The sequence below is a fragment of the Rhinopithecus bieti genome, unplaced genomic scaffold, assembly GCF_001698545.2.
Source record: "Rhinopithecus bieti isolate Rb0 unplaced genomic scaffold, ASM169854v2 scaffold_72735, whole genome shotgun sequence".
Lineage (NCBI taxonomy): Eukaryota > Metazoa > Chordata > Mammalia > Primates > Cercopithecidae > Rhinopithecus > Rhinopithecus bieti.
This window is the reverse complement of record NW_016827539.1, coordinates 266,501-283,025: the sequence shown is the minus strand read 5'-3', so window position 1 is coordinate 283,025 and position 16,525 is coordinate 266,501. Positions and strand designations below refer to the sequence as shown.

Here is a 16,525-nt window from a genome sequence, read left to right as displayed (position 1 = left end):
ACATGGCCGGAGTGAGAAGTGGGGTGCCGGGACCCAGGAGGTCGTAGGGACTTCCTGGTCCTACCCGGAGTAACCCTGGGGCTATGCCTGCTCCGAGCATCGGGATAGCCGTCCCTTTTATGGACTCAAACACTACACCAGCCCAGCGAGGGCAGTGGGTGTCGGGAGCGAGGCCTGGAGTGCGGTGGACGTCCCAGAGACTAGGCGGCAAGCGCTAGAGGGCGGGTGAGGCCCGGCCGCCCACGCCCCGGGCCAGCTCAGAGGACCCTGTGCGCCTGCGCACTGAGCGGCGGGGCGGGGCGGGGCAGCGGCGCGCACGCAGCACGAGGGGAGGAGCCCCGGAGCCTGGGCACCCCTGACGGGCTGCACTGGGGAGGGGGAGGGGCCTCGAGGCCGGTTTGGAATTTTTGGCGCGAGCAGCTCCGCGCGCGTTCACGGGCCGTTCCCCCTCAGGGGTGTCCTCCGCCCGGGCGTCCGGAGCAGTCGACGGCAGACTCCGGCCCGCTGGGCCACCCGAGGGCTCCCGTGGCCTCCGCAGACCCGGAATCTGGGCCCTCGCGGACCCGCGCCCCGCCCAGCCGCCCCAGGTAAGTCCAGATCCCGCCATGAGGGGCCGCGGCGTGGCCACCTCGCCGCTCCCCTCCGCCTCGCCCGGTCGGCGTTACCTCTGCCCCTCAGGCCTCCCGGGCGGCCCGCCCGCATCCCCTCAGGCCCGCCCCCGCGAGCCCCTGCCTCTCGTCCTCCCCAGTTCCTGGTTCCCTTCCCAGCGGCGGCCCCGCCCTACTCGCCCCTCCCGGAGACCCCGCCTGCTGTCCATCAACCCCGCGCCACCGCGCTCCCCGTGACGGCCCTTCCCCCGTGACAGCCCCTCCCCCGGAGACAGCCCCTCCCCCGGTGACACGCCTTCCCCCAGTGACAGCCCCTCCCTGGTGACAGCCCCTCTTCTCCTGCAACAGCCCCTCTTCCCTGGTGGCAGCCCCTTCCCGTGACAGCCCATCCACTGCTCTGTTCGCCAGGGTTTCCCCACACCCACGGAGTGAACTCAGCCGCGGCCCTGCCTGGAAGGAACTTACAGTCTACCCGGAAAGGTGGCCCGCAGATGTGTTGGGTCTGGTGAGAGGGTGAGGCGAGACGGCCCAGTCGCCCAGGGCCCTGGAAGCTGCGGAGGTCACCCCTGCCTGGCCTTAGCTCAGGGACACCCTGGATTCACGTGGGAGCCCCTGCTCCTACCTCCCCCATCCCACCACTGAGGCTGTTGGGCCAGGCCAGTCATGCTAGAACGTAAGTCATAGGGATGGTGGGAGAACTGGGTTAAGATGCACAGGTCAAGGTACCCGAGGGTGTCAGGGTTGGGCCTGGAGGCTGTGCTTGTGAACAGTGACCTCGAAGATCCCAATACCGTGGCTCCTGACTTGGAGAAACCCTGGTCTGGGATTCTGAGGTAATTAGAGTCAGAGGAAGAGTCTCCGCAAGATGGAAGGCAGCCTGCCGGCCAGGCCCAGGTAGCATCCCTCCCCTTACCTCTCTACTCCCTCAGATACTGGAGACTGCTCTTTTTAGATTTTTATTTATTATTATTATAATATATATTTTTTTGAGATGGAGTTTCGCTCTGTTGCCCAGGCTGGAGTGCAATGACACAATCTTGGCTCACTGCTACCTCCGTCTCCTGGGTTCAAGCAATTCTCCTGCTTCAGCCTCCTGAGTAGCTGGGATTACAGGCATGCACCAGCACGCCCGGCTAATTTTTGTATTTGTAGTAGAGGTGGGGTTTCACCATATTGGGCCAGGCTGGTCTCGAACTCTTGACCTCAGGTGATCCACCTGCCTCGGCCTCCCAAAGTGCTGGGTTTAGAGGCGTGAGCCACCGCTCCCAGCCTGCTTTGAAGTCTTTGTTAAATCAGACATCTGGAGACCGGATGTGGTGGCTCACCCCTGTAATCCCAGCACTTTGGGAGGTTGAGTTGGGCAGTTCGCTCAAGTCCAGGAGTTTGAGAACAGCCTGGGCAGCACGGTGAAACCCCGTCTCTACATGATATACAAAAATTAGTCAGGCATGATGGTGCAAGCCTGTAGTCCCAGCTACTCAGGAGGCAAAAGTGGGAGGATCCCTTGAGCCTGGGAGGCAGAGGTTGCAGTGAGCTGAGATCCTACCACTGCACTCCAGCCTGGGTGATACAGCGTGACCCTGTCTCAAGAAAAAAAAGTGACATTGGGGCAGTTTCTGTTGCCTGTTTTGTTTTTTCATGTGTATGGGCCATACCCTCTTGTGTCTGTATATCTTGTAGTTTTTTGGTGAAAACTGGACATTTTTGGTAATATGTTGTAGTAACTGTGCATACTGGCTCTCCACCCTCCTCCAGGGTCTGTGATCATTTATTTGTTGGTGACTGGCTGGACTATTGTATTGCAGTCTATGTCCCCCGCACTGTGAGGCCTCTCATGTCACTCCCCTGAGGATGCAGCCATGGGCATGTGCACAGCCACCCTGGGACAAGCGTGGTTTTAGGAGGGCCCACTCTATTTTTTTCCCCCAATCACACCCAACTATTAGGCTCCACCAGTGACCAGTTTGTTGCTCTATTGTTTTTTGTTTGTTTGTTTGTTTTGAGATAGAGTCTCACTCTGTTGCCCAGGCTGGAGTGCAGTGGCATGATCTCGGCTCACTGCAACCTCCACCTCCCAGATTCAAGCAATTAGCAATTCTTTTCCTCAGCCTCCGGAGTAGCTGGGATTACAGGCACCAGCCACCACGCCCAGCTAATTTTTTTTTTTTTTTTTTTTTTTTTGTATTTTTTAGTAGAAATGGGGTTTCACCATCTTGGCCAGGCTGGTCTTGAATTCCTGACCTTGTGATCCACCTGCCTTGGCCTCTCCAAGTGCTGGGATTACAGGTGTGAGCCACTATGCCAGGCTGCTCTATTGTTTTTTATAATACTTTGGTGCACCAGCCTCACCAACACGGTGAAACCACATCTCTACTAAAAATATATAAATTATCCTAGTGTGTTGGCACACACCTCCATTCCCAGCTACTCAGGAGGCTGAGGCAAGAGAGTTACTTGAACCTGGGAGTTGGAGGCTGCAGTGAGCCGAGATCATACCACTTGCACTCCAGCCTGGGCAACAGAGTGAGACCCTGTCTCAAAAACAAGCAAACAAACAATACCTTGGGGCATAAATTGTTCCACAGGCTCATCCAATTAAATTTTTGTTTTGTTTTGAAACAGAGTCTCGCTCTGTTGCCCAGGCTGGAGTGCAGTGTCACGATCTCAGCTCACTGTAATCTTTCCCTCCCAGGTTCCAGCAATTTCCCTGCCTCAGCCTCCCGAGTAGCTGGGACTACAGGCGTGCACCACCACACCTGGTTAATTTTTGTATTTTAGTAGAGATGGGGTTCCACCATGTTGGCCAGGCTGGTCTTGAACTCCTGACCTCAAGTGATCTACTCACCTCAGCCTCCTAAAGTGCTGGGATTACAGGCATGAGCCCCTGTGCCTGGCCAGATCCAATTAATTTTGAGCTCCTTTGACAGGGTGGCTTTTGAGGTCAGTGAGGTTTGTTCTGACTGCAAGCAGACTCTTCCTACCTATCTCTTTCCCTACTTCTCTGTGGTAAACTAGCTGGCTTATGGTTCAGCTGGTTGCCCTAATACAGGTACCAGTCTCTTAACAGCTCACCACCAAAACCTCCACTGATTTTGGCAGCCCCTTTAAACTTGAACTTCCCTACACACTGTTTCAAATCAAGCTAATTTTCAGGGGGTTGGTGGGTGGGGAGAACTCTGTTTTTTTTGTTTTTTGTTTTTTGTTTTTGAGATGGAGTCTGGCTCTGTCACCCAGCCTGAAGTGCAATGGTGCAATCTTGGCTCACTGCAACCTCTGCCTACCAGGTTCAAGCAATTCTCCTGCCGCAGCCTGCCGAGTAGCTGGGATTATAGGCGCACGCCACCATGCCCAGCTAATTTTTGCGTTTTTAGTAGAGACGGGGTTTCACCATGTTGGCCAGGCTGGTCTTGAACTCCTGACCTCAAGCGATCCACCTGCCTTGGCCTCCCAAAGTGCTGGGATTACAGGCTTGAGCCACCATGCCCGGCCTAGAACTCTGTTTATGACCTATGTCTAACCCTAGGCTAAATCTCTGTCTGAGCCGTGCTGTGAAACTGGGGGCAGGACAGCAGTGCACCTCTCTGAGCACTGCTGTTGCTTTAGGAGCAGGTCGCTGGGTCACGCAGGAGCCTCTGGCCTTCTTGGTTTCCCTCTCCCAGTGTGGAACCTCCTTCCTACAAATGAGCTGGGCCTCCACGTTCCCAACCTGCCGGGCCTGAGATACAGCCTCTATTCTGTGTGTAGGGGCAGGTGGAAGAAGGGAGCCCCCGGCCTGTCTGCCACACTCAGCTGGAATTTAGCCTCTGCCATGTGGAGCTTGGAGGGTTGAGAAGTGCTGAGAACCTGGCTCTCCTGGGCAAACACCCTAACCCTTGACAGGGAGCTGGGGGAGAGGGAGCCCTTCTTCTTGGCCACACTTGCCCGCAGTGCTAGCTGGGCGGTGAGGGGTGCTGGAGGTGGGAGGGCAGGAGTGTCATGGCTCAGGTACCAACAGGCTTGCTGTTATTCCCAGGCCTTGGCAGGTTTTCTTGTGTAAACTTTTGTTTGCTGTGTGCCCTGGGCACCATGCCCAGAGGCTTTCAGTGCTTGCTTTTGAATAATCGTCACCAGTTGTGCTGTTTCACTGGGGGAGGTGTCCATGGAGCTGTGCACACTGCCGTTCTGGAAGTGGACACCACTAGCTGGGTTTTGGCATGACAGATATGAAAAAGAAAGACCCTTGAGGGACTCTGGGTTTTCACTGGAGATAAGGGATCGTGGGCCTGTGTGGTCTTGGAAGAGGTTGTGTAGTTTAGGGTCAAAGAGTTGACCATGACAAGGGCAGGGATGCAGGCGCAGCCTGTCTGACCCCAAACTGCCTTGGTCTTAACCTTTACCCGACCACAAGACCCTCAAGAACACGGGCCCCATGGTTTTCCTCTTATGTTTCTATCGTCTCTAAAATACAACAGCCCAGTGGGCAGGTGAGTGTGAGTCTGTCCTCTGCCTTTTCTTGGTAGGTGCGTATTGCCCCCATGGCCGTTTGAAGTAGAGTAAGTGTGTGGTGTAGACACAGCTCTCTTCTGTGGCCCTTTTGGGACCACGAGGCCAGGTGGTATCAGAGTGGACACACTGCCGTGTACTCAGCCTCTATCTCTGCCCCCAGGGCCTCCTGCGCTGGCCATGCCCATGCCCACGGAGGGCACCCCGCCACCCCTGAGTGGCACCCCCATCCCAGTCCCGGCCTACTTCCGCCATGCAGAACCTGGATTCTCCCTCAAGAGGCCCAGGGGGCTCAGCCGGAGCCTCCCACCTCCGCCCCCTGCCAAGGGCAGCATCCCCATCAGCCGCCTCTTCCCTCCTCGGACCCCAGGCTGGCACCAGCTGCAGCCCCGGCGCGTGTCATTCCGGGGCAAGGTCTCAGAGACTCTGCAGAGCCCTGGGTATGACCCAAGCCGGCCAGAGTCCTTCTTCCAGCAGAGCTTCCAGAGGCTCAGCCGCCTGGGCCACGGCTCCTACGGAGAGGTCTTCAAGGTGAGTGAGGGAACACCTTCCAGGCCCATCTAGGGGACCTCCTTTGTGTCTCTGCCCCTCCTGTGGCGGGATAGGGTCCTGGGTAGCCTGATCCCCTTCCATTCCCTACATCCTGTCCCTGCTGGGCTCACAGGCTCCCTCCACATTTGACTTGGCTGCTCCCATCACCCCCAATGCTGGCCCCTCCAGGGGCTGCTCTGTGCACACTGGCCCCTTGTCCAGAGCCTGGCACGTGCTGCGGCAGCCCCTGTGCCATCTCCTCAGGCCCTGGCGCCAGCTGTGCAGGGTCCTTGGCGAGTCTGCCTGGCCCATGGCACCAGCCCTGAGTGCAGTGCCTGGCCAGCCCTCCCCAGGCTGGCAGGCTCTGAGTTACCCCCTGCCTGCCACCTTGTGTTTCTTCAACACAGTTTCCAGTCATTTATATTTTCTTTTAAAGAATAGTTTTCCCTTGTACGAGTCCTATATGAAGACAATTTTGTTAAGTACAAACAACATTGGCCCCCAGGTCAGCTTTCTCACGGGGAGCCCCCTTTTCACATCACAGCCTGTGCTGCCTGTGTTGCTCTGCAGCTGCTTTTTCCACCTTCTGACACATCCAAGAGGTCCCCTGGGGTCCGTGCAGGTTGGCCCTGGGTCCTTCATCGCTGGGTCTCCACAGACCCAGCCTCAGGGATGGAGGTTTGTCTGGTTTTGCTGTTGCCCAGGGCAGGGGTCTGAGACAGATACCAGCTATACTACTGTTCCCCGTGTGTGAACCCTTAATGGGGTCTGTCAGGTTGTCCCCCTACCTGATTGTGCCACTTGTGGCTCACCCCCACCGTGCGTGTGGGTACCACCTCCCTTCCAGGTGCGCTCCAAGGAGGACGGGCGGCTTTATGCGGTAAAGCGTTCCATGTCACCATTCCGGGGCCCCAAGGACCGGGCCCGCAAGCTGGCCGAGGTGGGCAGCCACGAGAAGGTGGGGCAGCACCCATGCTGCGTGAGGCTGGAGCAGGCCTGGGAGGAGGGCGGCATCCTGTACCTGCAGACGGAGCTGTGCGGGCCCAGCCTGCAGCAGCACTGTGAGGCCTGGGGCGCCAGCCTGCCTGAGGCCCAGGTCTGGGGCTACCTGCGGGATATGCTGCTTGCCCTGGCCCACCTGCACAGCCAGGGCCTGGTGCACCTTGATGTCAAGCCTGCCAACATCTTCCTGGGGCCCCGGGGCCGCTGCAAGCTGGGTGACTTCGGACTGCTGGTGGAGCTGGGTACAGCAGGAGCTGGCGAGGTCCAGGAGGGAGACCCCCGCTACATGGCCCCTGAGCTGCTGCAGGGCTCCTATGGGACAGCAGCGGATGTGTTCAGGTGGGGACCAGGGCATGCCAGGTGTTTGGCAGGCTATGGGAGGCCCTTCCTGGGACGGAAGCTCCGTTCCTCAGGAGGGAAGCTCCACCCTAGCCCAGGACACCCGGCCTCAGACCCACGAGGCTGAGATGCTGTCCCTGCTCTCCAGTGCAGAGGCTCTCTGGTCAGGCTGCCTGTGAGCCTCGAACCCTCCAGAGCCACTTCATGTAACCTGCCGCCTCCTCACAGCTCTACAGGAGAAACACTTGTCACTCCATTTACAGCCAGGTTAAGGGCCTTGCCGGAACCCACTGCTAGCAGGTGGCACAGCTGAGACTGGCCCCAGGCACTGGGTTCCAGTGTCCACACTGGTAACCACTGCCCTGATCATCAGGATGGTCATACCTGTCAGCAGTAACTGGTGTCTGTCCATCAGGGCACTGGGCGGACTCACCACTGTGGCACGTGGGTTCCCTGGGCACAGGGCCCATATTCCATGATGTCCCCATCCTGCCCAGGGTTCATGATCAGCCCTGCTGGGGCCTCCCTTCCCCCTGCTTCCACCCTTCCTTGACTGATGAAGGAAGGTAGCATCCCTCTCCCACCCACCTCCATGAGGCAGCCCGGGACTGGGTCTGTGTCCCAGGGCCAACCCTGCCCCCTTCTGTCCCCATCCTGTCCCTGCCAGTCTGGGCCTCACCATCCTGGAAGTGGCATGCAACATGGAGCTGCCCCATGGTGGGGAGGGCTGGCAGCAGCTGCGCCAGGGCTACCTGCCCCCCGAGTTCACTGCCGGTGAGTGGGTGAGGGCGGGAGGGGGTGCTGCCATGGGCTCCTGGGGAGACAGTGGCTGGCCATGGAGGCACTGCTGGACTCAGGGTGCAGTCGGCATTCTGGGACCCTGATGTGGCCCTTCTTCATGGGCAGGTCTGTCTTCCGAGCTGCGTTCTGTCCTTGTCATGATGCTGGAGCCAGACCCCAAGCTGCGGGCCACGGCCGAGGCCCTGCTGGCACTGCCTATGTTGAGGCAGCCGCGGGCCTGGGGTGTGCTGTGGTGCATGGCAGCGGAGGCCCTGAGCCGAGGGTGGGCCTTGTGGCAGGTAAGCTCCTGACAGTGGCGGCTGCCTGCCCTGCCCCCAGCCCCAGAGTCTGCCTGCCCACATCCTGAGCTCCTCTCCCCCACAGGCCCTGCTTGCCCTGCTCTGCTGGCTCTGGCATGGGCTGGCTCACCCTGCCAGCTGGCTACAGCCCCCAGGCCCGCCAGCCACCCCGCCTGGCTCACCACCCTGCAGCTTGCTCCTGGACAGCAGTCTCTCCAGTAACTGGGATGACGACAGCTTAGGGTGGGTTTGAGTGCAGGGTATGGGGGGCTGGGAGGAAGGTGGGGGATATCACTGGGGCTCCACGGAGGTTCGTGGTGAAGGGGGACCACTCCCACAAACCCGGCCCCCATCACACTCTGGGGAAGGGAACCAAGACTGGTGGGGTGCGGCCCGGCCGGGCTTAATGCAGCTGGGCGTGTGGACTGGCTGTTCAGGGCATGGCTTCACATTAGGGCACCAGCACCCCAGGGAGTGGCCGGCCGTGCATCCCCGACACCAGTGGAGGCTGCCAGTGCCCAGGGACAAAACATTGTCCCTTCTCTGGGAAGAGAAAGCCTCTAGAGTCTGGGGAGCGCTGCCCCAGGAACAAGTCCTTGGTCCCTGGGGCCTGGTAGCTGAGTGAGAGGCTGTAATTAGGAAACCACACACTCGGGGCAGACAGCTCTTGGGGACTCCACAGTTAGCCCCTTCCTGACAAACACATCACCTCCTCCCTCGGGGGCACTTGATAGCGAACAAGAAGTTCCAGGAAGGCTTACATTCACTAAAAGTTTACTTCAGATCTGCCTCAGTCAAGTCCATGTGTTCCGAAAAGGACAGAGGGGGCCTTGGAGTGCAGCCAGATGGAAGGACTTTGAAGGCTGTCCAAGTGCTGCTTTCAGAGTGCACCAAGTTTTTATTGTCCCTGACTGTGGCTCCCTGCCTGTTTGTCAGGCGGGAGCCTGGACCCTGTGTAGGGACGGAGCTGGTTTCATCCCGCACTCCATAGCCCTGGACACCCTGTTTGTCTTGCCCGCCCTCCTGCAGGCCCTCACTCTCCCCTGAGGCTGTCCTGGCCCGGACTGTGGGGAGCACCTCCACCCCCCGGAGCAGGTGCATACCCAGGTAAGCAGATCCATGGGCTGGGGTGGGCAGGGCTGGCTTTTGGATCCTGAGTGTCACTACTGTCTCCTCCCTACTCCCAGGGATGCCCTGGACCTAAGTGACATCGATTCAGAGCCTCCTCGGGGCTCCTTCCCCTCCTTTGAGCCTCGGAACCTCCTCAGCCTGTTTGAGGACACCCTAGACCCAACCTGAGCCCCATGCTCTGCCTCTGCACTTTTAACCTTTTATCCTGTGTCCTTCCCATCGCCCTTGAAAGCTGGGGCCCCTCGGGAACTCCCATGGCCATGTCCAATAAAAAGTATTTGAACCTTGGGAGCACCCAAGCTTGCTCATGTGGCATACATGGCCCTTCCTGTCCCCTTATTGATGTCATCTAGGGTCTCAGGCCCCTGAGGCTGAGCCCTGCTGTAGAACCCAGCGCTCCTAGCCTTGGGCCAGCAGCTGAAGCCCCATGCTGTGTGGAACAAAGAGGTTTCCTGAGCGGGCACATCCCTGGTGGGCACCTGGAGCTGTTGGAGTATGGCACTCAAGGTGGAGGGCAGGCACGGCCCAGAGGTCCCAGGATCCGAGGCCACTGAGCTCCATGTGCCAGTTTCCTAGAAGCAGCAGCTGCGGCCCTTGTGCCTGTGGCCAGCTGGTACGAGAAGGGTCCATGCCCCCTTGGTCCTTTTGCCCTGAATGCCTTACTCCATAGTCTCTGGGCGGAGGGAGCCAGGGCAGGCAAGCTTGTGGCTGCTGGGAGGGCTGGTATGCAGGGCAGAAAGATGGAGGTCAGGAAGTCTGGGCCCAATGGGCTGGCCAGAGGCCTGGTGGGAGAAGCAGGATGGGGTGAGGGCTCCGGGCTGGCGGCCTGGCAGGACTTGAACTCTCAGAGCAAGGCATGACCCCAGAGTCCCTCTGATCCAACCCCACAGGTCACAGAGGGTAAAGAGGTCCCAAGAGGGAAAGACTTCCTTCCAGCTGACACAGTAAAACAGGAGCTTGGAGGGAAAAGGCAGGGAAGGAAGTTGGAGTGCCACGGCACTCTTCCCTCCACAGGGAAGAATGGGTGAACAGGGCTTCTGCCGAGACGTCTCGTGAGCTGGAAGTATCCAGGGAGCTAGCCCCTTGCAGACAAGTTGGTAGGAACACCTGGAGGCTGCTGTGGGCAGGCTGGCATGGCAGCTCAGTCCCGGGGACAGGCGTGGTGGGCAGCCCAGAGTAGGTCGGGCACAACGCCGGCATGCAGCTGCAGGATGGAGCCCACGCTCAGCAGGTGCATGATCTGGTGGGAATTGCCCCAGTAGTCGAAGCGGCCGGGTCCCCAGCGCTCGGGCAGGCGGGCTACGTTCACCAGCCCCCCAAGCAGCGCCAGTGCGTCCATGCGAAGGTAGCAAGGCAGGGAGCCTGGAGCCCCTGAGCCCAGCCCCACTCCCCGGGCCCCGAATACCAGCAGGCGGGCAGCAGCCTGCCAACCAAATGCCCGGAGCCGAGCACTAGTGGAGGGGGCGGTGAGGGCACGCCAGCCGGCCAGACCCGACAACACGGTGTAGCCCACCAGGGCAGCCGGGCGCAGCCAGGGCCTGCAGGCCAGGGTGCAATGGATGATGGGCAGGGCCCCTGCACAGAGGAGAGAACAGGAGAGGGCATGTCAGTGTGAGGGTCCGCCCACCCTTCCCTACCCATGGCTTGTATGCGTGTCCCATGCTTCCCCCACCAGTGGCTCCAGCTCCCATCCCTTGGGCCCTGACTTACCAAGGGTGTTGACAAGGCAGACCCCACACATGTCCAGGGCGAGGAGCCGGGTGTACACAGCGCTGCCCCCTTGGTGGCACATAAAGAGGTGATAGAGCACGGAGCCTGCGGGGGGTGCCAGGCAGGCCACGCAGTGTGTGCCTCCCAGCCAGCCATCCTTGCCCAGCTGACCCCAGGGCATGGTCATTGGCACCAACACGAGGAAGCCCAGCAGGGCCAGCCCTAGGGAGGGAGACAGTCATCTACCAGATAGCTTCAGTCACATCCTCAAGGGGACCACAGTCCAGACACAACACAGGGCAGAGCAAGACAGGTCCAGGTAATGCTGTCATCCAGCTGGGCACCTGGTCTTGGCCAGAGGCAGGCCCTGGGCAAAAGGTTTTTGGCACTGGTTACTTATCATGGCTCCTGGTCTGGGAAGCAGAGACCATGATCCCCACTTTGCAGGTGATGAAACAGACTTGGAGGGGCTGAGCAACAGGCCCCAGGTGAGCCCAGCAAGTAAGCAATGGCAGAGGACAAGCCTGCGCAGTCCCACTCTCACACTGCTCTCCCCACACAAGCAGGAGGTTACAGGAGAAGCCTAAGGCAGTGAAACCTCAAGCTGAGTTGTGAAGAGGACACATGAGCAGTGATGCCAGCCCGGGGCCACTTAGCTTGCTCTTCCCAACCCAAGTCCTCCCCTCTCCGTAAGTGTCCAGACAAATAGAGGCACTGGGCCTTTTTATCTTCCAAAAAGGGGTGAGACCAGGCAGGGGAAGACAAGTCCAGAATGAAGGGAAGGGGGCTGAGAGGGGCTCATCCCAGCTCTCCAGGCCTCTCCCTGGGGAGTTTCATTCCAGCCTAGCCCTTTCTGGGGGGTCTCCACCCCTCCCTGCCGACCTCTAGCTCTGGCCTCCTGGGAGCCAAATGGAGCTCCGAATGCTGCCCACTCTTGTGGGATGTGGCCTGGCAAAAACTCGGGGAAGGCACCCAGCCCAGGCCCGGCCGCTCATGGTCCCTTGCCTGCCTGGGGCAGCTCAAGGACGGGCAGGGCTATGTCAGCAGAGCTCCGCGGGGCGCGGAGGAGGGGCCGGGCGCCTGTTGGGGGAAGAAGGAGCCGCCACCAGGCGGAGCCCCAAGACAGAGCTGCTTGGGACGGGGGCGTCAGGATGGCTGCGCTGGGAGGCTCCTCCTGGGCCCTCTTCACCGCAGTCAACACCATCTCCCGGCTGGGTGCTGGCAGGAGAGGGTGCCCAGGGCGCTGGGATTACAGAGGCTGGACACCAGGCTCCCTACCCCTGGGGCTCAGAGGGATTAAGCAGGCTCAGACCCCACTCTGCTTCGCTTTCCTGACCCGGCCCCCACCCGCCGGGAAAGCGGAAGCTGGCAGCGCGGCCCGGGACAATGGCAGCTTTGTCACCGCGGCTACTGGCCGTGCCAGGGCCGGGGTAGCCCAGGACTTGGGCGCTGGGGCCCTCCTCGGCCTCAAAACCACCGGCCCAACGCGGGCAGGGCGGCCGCGGGTGTGGGAAGCGCGTTGCGGGACGCGGCTCACCGTGCGTGTAGATGTTGCCCAGTTCGTTGTGCAGGTAGAAGAGGCTGCGCAGGCAGCCTGAGCCGCTGCTGGCGGGCCGGTACCCGGTCAGCACGAACTTATTGAACTGCAGGTGCGGCGGCGAGCTGGCCCAGTCCAGCAGGCGCGGCCCGGCCAGGAACGCCATGGTCCGCACCGCGCGGGCAGCCCGTGCTCCTCCTGTCCCCGAGCCGCCTCCTCAGTGGGGCCGCAGCGCGGGGAGGCCCATCCACTTGCCAGGAAGCCCGGGCGCCCACCCGCCGCCCCTGCCGCTCGATCGGCCGCACGCGCTGGGGCTAGGGGGGCCCAAGTCCGCGCCCCTCCCCCGCGGCTGCGGCCACGGCGCGAGTCCGACGCCCCCCGCGCGGGTGGAGTGGGGGAACGCCACCGGGTACGCCTGAGCGGCACTGCGGTCGGCTCCGCCGAGGCGGACGCGCCGCAGGGACTGCTCGCGGCGGCACCGGTGGCCGGTAGTCTCTGCAGCCGGGAGGACGGGCGCGGCCGGACGCGGGAGGGGACGCCAGGCTCCGCCCAGGCTCCTAGTCCCCGCCGGCCGGCCAGCGTTTCGCGCGCGCGGGGCTCCTGACGTCGTTGCAGCGAGAGCCAATGGGCGCGGCCGGCGGGGAGGCTCCGCCCCGAGGTTGCCCAGGCCTCGCCTCCTAGCATAGTTTGCGCGATCCCAGTCCCGTTTGCATGGGGTGGCTGGGGGCTTGCGACCCGACGTTCCGGGTCCTGAGAGCTCCGCTAGAGTGACCCTGGCACCTCGTGTCCCTCAGAACTGTGCATCCGGGCTTTCCGCATGACACCCAGGTCTCCGCACCTTTGGGCACCCACCCTCGAGGGCACAGTCCCGCCACCCAGCCCCACCCTGCAGACCGGGCTCTGTCCAAGGTGCTGCCAGACGGGTCCGGCCTGGGTCCGGCCTAGATTCGGTGCGCCCCCACTCCAGAGTGATCTCTCCGCCGGCCGGACTGCTCCGGAGTGCAGCAAGGCGCTCCCCGGTACCCAGGCCTTTGAAGGCGTGGCTCACGCGCCCGCAGCTGTCCGGAGAGGCCCTGCCCTTCGCACCAGGCTTCTCGGAGCGTGGGCTCGGCCCAACTCGTTCCCAGTTATCGCCCACAAGGCGCATCCTTGCGGGGCCCTGCCCAGGACAGACAGGAAACAGAAAAGATGTAAGGCTGGAGGTCAAGGGAGCAAAGTTGGCCTCCGCCCCGTCCACCCTGAGCAGGGACCAGGAAGGCACCCCTTCTTCAGCATAACGCTGCCCACGATTCTACTCCCCTGGAGCCCCCGCCTTCTACAGGACTCCACCCATCCACCCATCTGTCTGCGTTCCAGGTCCTTCTCTGCATTCTAGGCAGCTCCACCAAAGTCTGCGTGCAACGCCCTTAATTTGCATGGACACACGCAACCCTCGGCGCCGATATGGTCATTAACATGCTCCTCCCACCGCGGAAGAACTTTCGAGGCCCGAACCAAAGTAGATCCTTTATTCAAAGTCCATGGGGGTCTTTTTGACCAATTTTATTGACCTGTGACCTCTCACTGAGGACAGCAGTCTAAGATCACCCCCAGAGAGGTTCAAAGACCTCTAAAACCAGAGACCACCCCCACATAAAGGTCCATGGAGAGGGGACTGGATTTCTCTTGTCCTTTGGTCTGGACCATCTGGACCCCCACGGTAAGGGCAAGTCCCAGATAATAGCACCAGATGTTTCCTGTCCGACTTCTGGTCTCCCCAAGATGACCAGAGGCCAAGCTGCCCCTAAACAGGCGCAAGGCCGAGGTAGGGTGCGGCGCAGCACAGCATCTCAGTATCTCGCTGGTGGCGAGTCCAGCGGACCCTGGGGGTCCAGAGTCAGAGAGCGGAGATGAGCGAGCGCAGGGAGCTCTGGCTGGAGGCACTCAGAGGCCGGTAGCCCGCGGCAGAACCCTCAACCTGGGGGTCCCCGGGGGAGCAGGGCAGGGGCACCCCTCGGGGCTGTCGGTACCACACAGCCCAGCTTCTCCTGGGGCCCCTGGAAGGCCCCAGCGCCGGGGACCCTTTTCCCGGAGCCAGCAGACAGCTCCTAGAGAGGGAGCAGACATCAGCCGAGCCGGACCAATCCCGCTGCAGCGTCCTGCTCTACCTGCGATCCCGCGCGCGATCCTGTGTGTGGACCCAAAGCCTCGCTCCCTTAAGATCCCAGGAGTTCCTTCCTAGCTCCGTTCCCTTCTGGGGCCCCGGCTCCCCACCACAGGTCCGCCCTCAGGCCTTGCCCCAGCGCCCCGCACCGTCGGCGCAGCGAACGCAGCAGCCCCAGGAGCAGCAGCAGCAGCACCGAGACAGCCGTCACCGTCGAGAAGACCCGGGCTGCGGGCACACGGCTGCGGTGAGGATGGGCTTGAGAGGGCGGCTCCCTGACTCCCTCCCGTCCCGCGCGCCCGCCTCACCCCCCATCGCAGCCTGCGGAGCCCCAGGCCTGGGGCTGCAGCTCACGTTGGCCCCGTTGAGGGGCGCCGCGGGGGTCTGGGCCGAGCCCTCGGGGGCCGCTGGGTCCTCGGCGGCGTCCTGCAGCCCTGCGGAGAGGGGCGTGAGGCGGGGTGGGGAGAGCGGGGTGGGAACAGCGGGCAGGGCGCGCCGGGCCGGGGCTCACCGCGGTAGGTGAGCGCGAAGCCTTGCGCGTGGCCCCGCGCGTCGCTTCGGAAAGTGAGCAGCAGCGCGGCAGTGCCCAGGCGCAGCGGCCCGGGAGGCGGTGGGCGGGCGCCATCGAAGGCGCGGAGCAGGCTGCCCGAAGCTGCGTCGCGCAGCTCCAGCCGGTCGCGGGGGTCGGCCAGCTCGAAGAGGCGGAAGGTGAGCTCCAGCGCGGCGCCCGGCGGGCCCAGGGCCCAGCTGCAGTTCCGGTCCGGCCCGTACTCGTCCGGGAAGTCCGGGGAGTAGATGACGCCCTGAGGCGCCGTCCAGTTCCCCTGGCAGGAGCCCACGGACACTGAGGTCGGAGCCGGCAGTCAGCACCCTGAGGTCCACGACACGGCGGCTCCCCTGCCCTTCCAGGCCCCACTGGTCCCCGCCCACTCCTCACCTTCATAGACGCCCAGCCGCCCATCTCCGCCACACAGCTGTCCGGGGTGGCCGAAACAGATCTGATCACAGTCGGTGGCGGGGGCCAGGCGTCCCCGGGCCAGGTCGCTTTCAGAGCCACAGAAGCAGGCGTAACCAGCCTCCACGCCCGCCAGCTGGGAGCACAGTCTGGGTGACCCCAGGGCAGGGGCTGGGGTAAGGGTTAAGTGGTGGGGCCTGGGGTCGGGGTGGGAATCGGGCTGGAGGTTCAGAAACCGGTGTCTGGGTTTGGCAACTGAGTGATGGGAGTTGAGTGGGGTCTTTAGGTCCAGGTCAGGGGTCACTGGTCTGGGCCCGTGAGCAGTACCTGGTACCCCTTCATGCGGCAGAAGCGAAGGCACACCTGGACCGTGAGCTTCGTGGAGGTGCCGCTGGGGCCGCTGAGGGCTGGGGGTGCCCCTGAGTCCACAAAGCATCCCAGGTAGCCTGGCACTGAGGGGGGAGAGTCAGACTTCCATGACTCCAAAAACAACCCTCCTTCCCACCTCTGTCCAGCTGCGCCACTCACTGTGACAGGTGGGGATGTCGCAATAGCGCCAGTAGATGCCCTCCTCTGTCTCAGCCACGTAGCACCACGGCTGCACGTCACCGTCTGGGTTACTGCGGGTGGGAAGGAGGTGGTGGGGGTCCCGTGGTGGGGGTCCCACCACCCCAAGAATAGCAAACCCAGGTCTGGCCGCGCGGCCTATACTCCAAGTGGCCTTCAAGCCTCTGTGCCTGTAAGCGGCTGTGCTCCCTGCTGTCCACCCACAAATTCCAGTTTTGTCCACGCAGAGCTCTGCCTGATGAAGGAACTGGACCGTCGACTTCCGAGTGGACAGCGGGAATCTTTAAAGGGGCCTTGAGAGCTGTTTTTAGGCTTCAGCTGTTGCTAGACTTGACTCCATATATGAGAACTTTGAGGCCATCTGTAGTCTTCACCCCCACCGGGCATGGGCCTCAGCCACTTCCATCCCTCAAACCCCACCTTTTTTTTTTTTTTTTTTTT

At 61.7% G+C, this 16,525-nt stretch overlaps 3 protein-coding genes across 5 annotated transcripts in view; 1 reads left to right on the top strand and 2 right to left on the bottom strand.

Annotated features, from left to right (window-relative positions):
* The first annotated feature begins 333 nt into the window (after positions 1 to 333).
* On the top strand, positions 334 to 9,487 carry PKMYT1 (protein kinase, membrane associated tyrosine/threonine 1). Its single transcript, XM_017863896.1, has 9 exons — positions 334 to 587; positions 1,017 to 1,281; positions 5,254 to 5,621; positions 6,469 to 6,962; positions 7,630 to 7,736; positions 7,869 to 8,041; positions 8,127 to 8,284; positions 9,071 to 9,148; positions 9,229 to 9,487. The coding sequence occupies exons 2-9, from the start codon at positions 1,272 to 1,274 to the stop codon at positions 9,338 to 9,340; spliced, it is 1,500 nt and encodes a 499-aa protein (XP_017719385.1). The 5' UTR covers positions 334 to 587; positions 1,017 to 1,271; the 3' UTR covers positions 9,341 to 9,487.
* On the bottom strand, positions 8,794 to 13,021 carry PAQR4 (progestin and adipoQ receptor family member 4). The gene is made up of 3 exons (XM_017863901.1): positions 12,420 to 13,021; positions 10,883 to 11,104; positions 8,794 to 10,747 (listed from the first exon to the last, which is right to left on the bottom strand). The coding sequence occupies exons 1-3, from the start codon at positions 12,583 to 12,585 to the stop codon at positions 10,314 to 10,316; spliced, it is 822 nt and encodes a 273-aa protein (XP_017719390.1). The 5' UTR covers positions 12,586 to 13,021; the 3' UTR covers positions 8,794 to 10,313.
* Positions 13,022 to 13,912: 891 nt separating this feature from the next.
* KREMEN2 (kringle containing transmembrane protein 2) overlaps positions 13,913 to 16,525 on the bottom strand; it is a 4,263-nt gene continuing 1,650 nt past the window's right edge. Inside the window, exons 3-9 of one of the 3 annotated variants that reach the window (XM_017863897.1) lie at positions 16,046 to 16,137; positions 15,845 to 15,969; positions 15,500 to 15,653; positions 15,074 to 15,406; positions 14,871 to 14,996; positions 14,712 to 14,790; positions 13,913 to 14,506 (exon numbers count right to left, since the gene is read on the bottom strand). In XM_017863897.1, coding sequence (XP_017719386.1) covers positions 14,296 to 14,506; positions 14,712 to 14,790; positions 14,871 to 14,996; positions 15,074 to 15,406; positions 15,500 to 15,653; positions 15,845 to 15,969; positions 16,046 to 16,137 — 1,120 coding nt within the window. In that variant the 3' untranslated portion in view covers positions 13,913 to 14,295. The remainder of the gene's footprint in view (positions 14,507 to 14,711; positions 14,791 to 14,870; positions 14,997 to 15,073; positions 15,407 to 15,499; positions 15,654 to 15,844; positions 15,970 to 16,045; positions 16,138 to 16,525) is intronic. The other 2 variants (XM_017863899.1, XM_017863900.1) reach the window with 2 other exon arrangements.

Coding starts and splice junctions, on each gene's coding strand:
- PAQR4 (XM_017863901.1), bottom strand. CDS start 12,585: ATGGCGTTCCTGGCCGGGCCGCGCCTGCTGGACTGGGCCAGCTCGCCG. Junction 11,105..12,419: donor GGGCAACATCTACACGCACG/GTGAGCCGCGTC, acceptor CTCCCTCCCTAG/GGCTGGCCCTGCTGGGCTTC. Junction 10,748..10,882: donor CTGCCTTGTCAACACCCTTG/GTAAGTCAGGGC, acceptor TCCTCTGTGCAG/GGGCCCTGCCCATCATCCAT.
- PKMYT1 (XM_017863896.1), top strand. Junction 7,737..7,868: donor GCCCCCCGAGTTCACTGCCG/GTGAGTGGGTGA, acceptor CTTCATGGGCAG/GTCTGTCTTCCGAGCTGCGT. Junction 9,149..9,228: donor CGGAGCAGGTGCATACCCAG/GTAAGCAGATCC, acceptor CCCTACTCCCAG/GGATGCCCTGGACCTAAGTG.